The 1,656-nt window shown below is 42.3% G+C and overlaps 1 protein-coding gene across 1 annotated transcript; it reads left to right on the plus strand.

Annotated features, from left to right (window-relative positions):
• The first annotated feature begins 1,033 nt into the window (after window positions 1-1,033).
• LOC103745662 (small nuclear ribonucleoprotein E-like) lies at window positions 1,034-1,396 on the plus strand. Its single transcript, XM_008847605.1, has one exon. It carries the CDS (start codon window positions 1,076-1,078, stop codon window positions 1,352-1,354), a length of 279 nt encoding a protein of 92 aa, XP_008845827.1. The 5' UTR covers window positions 1,034-1,075; the 3' UTR covers window positions 1,355-1,396.
• Window positions 1,397-1,656: the final 260 nt, after the last annotated feature.

Consider the following 1,656-nt stretch of genomic DNA (forward strand, 5'->3'; position numbering starts at 1 on the left):
ATCATTCATTTGCCATATAGATTTCCTGTTGTCTGATGTATCTAAGGTTTTTCCCATTTTTTTTGTAAGGCTTTATTTATCTGACTGATCCCACTGAGTATTTATGTGCCTTGGAGCAAGTCCTTGGTTCCACTCACTGTCTGTCTTTGCTATTCTGTTACTTGCCATTTTAGAATCTCTGTGATGTCATCTGATGAACAGAATTTCTTAATTTTAAGGAATTTGAATTCATGTTATACTTCATTTTTATTGTATTCATGGTCTTAGGATTTGCTAAACTCCTTAGGATCTGTAGGTCAATGTTTTTCACATAAACATTGAAAAATCTGAGCATCTTTCTCTCCTCCCCCTCCTCCTCTCCCCTGCCCATCACTCTTCTCTCCTCCTCCTTCCTCTTTCTCCTCAACAGAGTCTCTATGTACCCCAGACTGGCCTTGAACTCACAATCCTTCTGCCTTAGCCTCCCAAGAGCTGGGACTATAAGTGCGTGCCATCGTAGCCACTGATTTCTTTCTTTAAACTTCTATCCATTCTGTCTTTGCCTTCTGGAATTCTGAACGCATACATGTTTGTATGTTGACTGTTGTCCACAGGGTTATTGAAGCTCTATTCCTTTCTTCTTGTTATCATTGTGATTAATTAATTTTGTGTATAGCATGTGTGTGTTTATGTGTGTAGCAGGTGTGTGTGTGTGCATATATATGGAGGTAGGGGGCATCCTCCGTCATTGCTTTCCATCTCATTTTTTTGAGATGGGGCTTATCGTTGAATCCGAAGCTCACCAATTGGCTAGACTGGCTGGCTAGTGAGCCCCAGGATCCACTTGTCTCTACCCACTCAGTGGTAGGGTTACAACGTGTGCTGTCACACCTAGCTACTTCATAAGTGCTGGGGATTCGAACTCAGGTCCTCATGTTTGCATAGCAGGCACTTTACCAACTGAGCCATCTCTCTAACACTGTTACTTTAAAAAATTTGCTTCATCACTTTTTTTGTTCTGGAAGTTGCTTTCTGAGGCTGCGTAGTTGCTTTCTGAGGCTGCGTGTCTATTCGTGTGGTCTTTGTGACTCCCACCATGGAGTACCGTGGCCAGAGCCAGAAGGTGCAGAAGGTGATGGTGCAGCCCATTAACCTCGTCTTCAGATACTTGCAAAATAGATCTTGGGTTCAGGTGTGGCTGCATGAGCAAGTGAATATGCGGACAGAGGGTTGTGTTATTGGTTTTGATGAGTATATGAATGTCGTATTAGATGATGCAGAAGAGATTCATTCTAAAACAAAGTCAAGAAAAGAGCTGGGTTGGATCATGCTAAAAGGAGATAACATTACCCTGCTACAAAGTGTGTCCAACTAGAAATGCTCAAGGAAGTGAGAAGTTGAGAAGGCAATAGAGTTTGTTCTTTTTACTTTTTATTTTATTTTATTTTTTTTGGTCTTTTTGAGACAGGGTCTCCTTGTAGCCCCAGCTGTCCTGGAACTCACTATGTAGACCAGGCTGGCCTTGAACTCACAGAGATCCGCCTGCCTCTGCCTCCCGAGTGCTGGGATTAAAGGCATGTGCCACCATGCCTGGCCAGTTTGGTCTTTTTTAAAGCTGTCTCCTGGGAGCATAGTTTGCAACATTTATTCATAAACATTCATATTGTTTTTCATGAC

This window comes from Nannospalax galili, unplaced genomic scaffold, assembly GCF_000622305.1.
Source record: "Nannospalax galili isolate Female #2095 unplaced genomic scaffold, S.galili_v1.0 scaffold1183, whole genome shotgun sequence".
Classification (NCBI taxonomy): Eukaryota; Metazoa; Chordata; class Mammalia; order Rodentia; family Spalacidae; genus Nannospalax; species Nannospalax galili.

Excerpts from the sequence above, each read along its gene's own strand:
- LOC103745662 (XM_008847605.1), top strand. The coding sequence starts at position 1,076 with ATGGAGTACCGTGGCCAGAGCCAGAAGGTGCAGAAGGTGATGGTGCAG.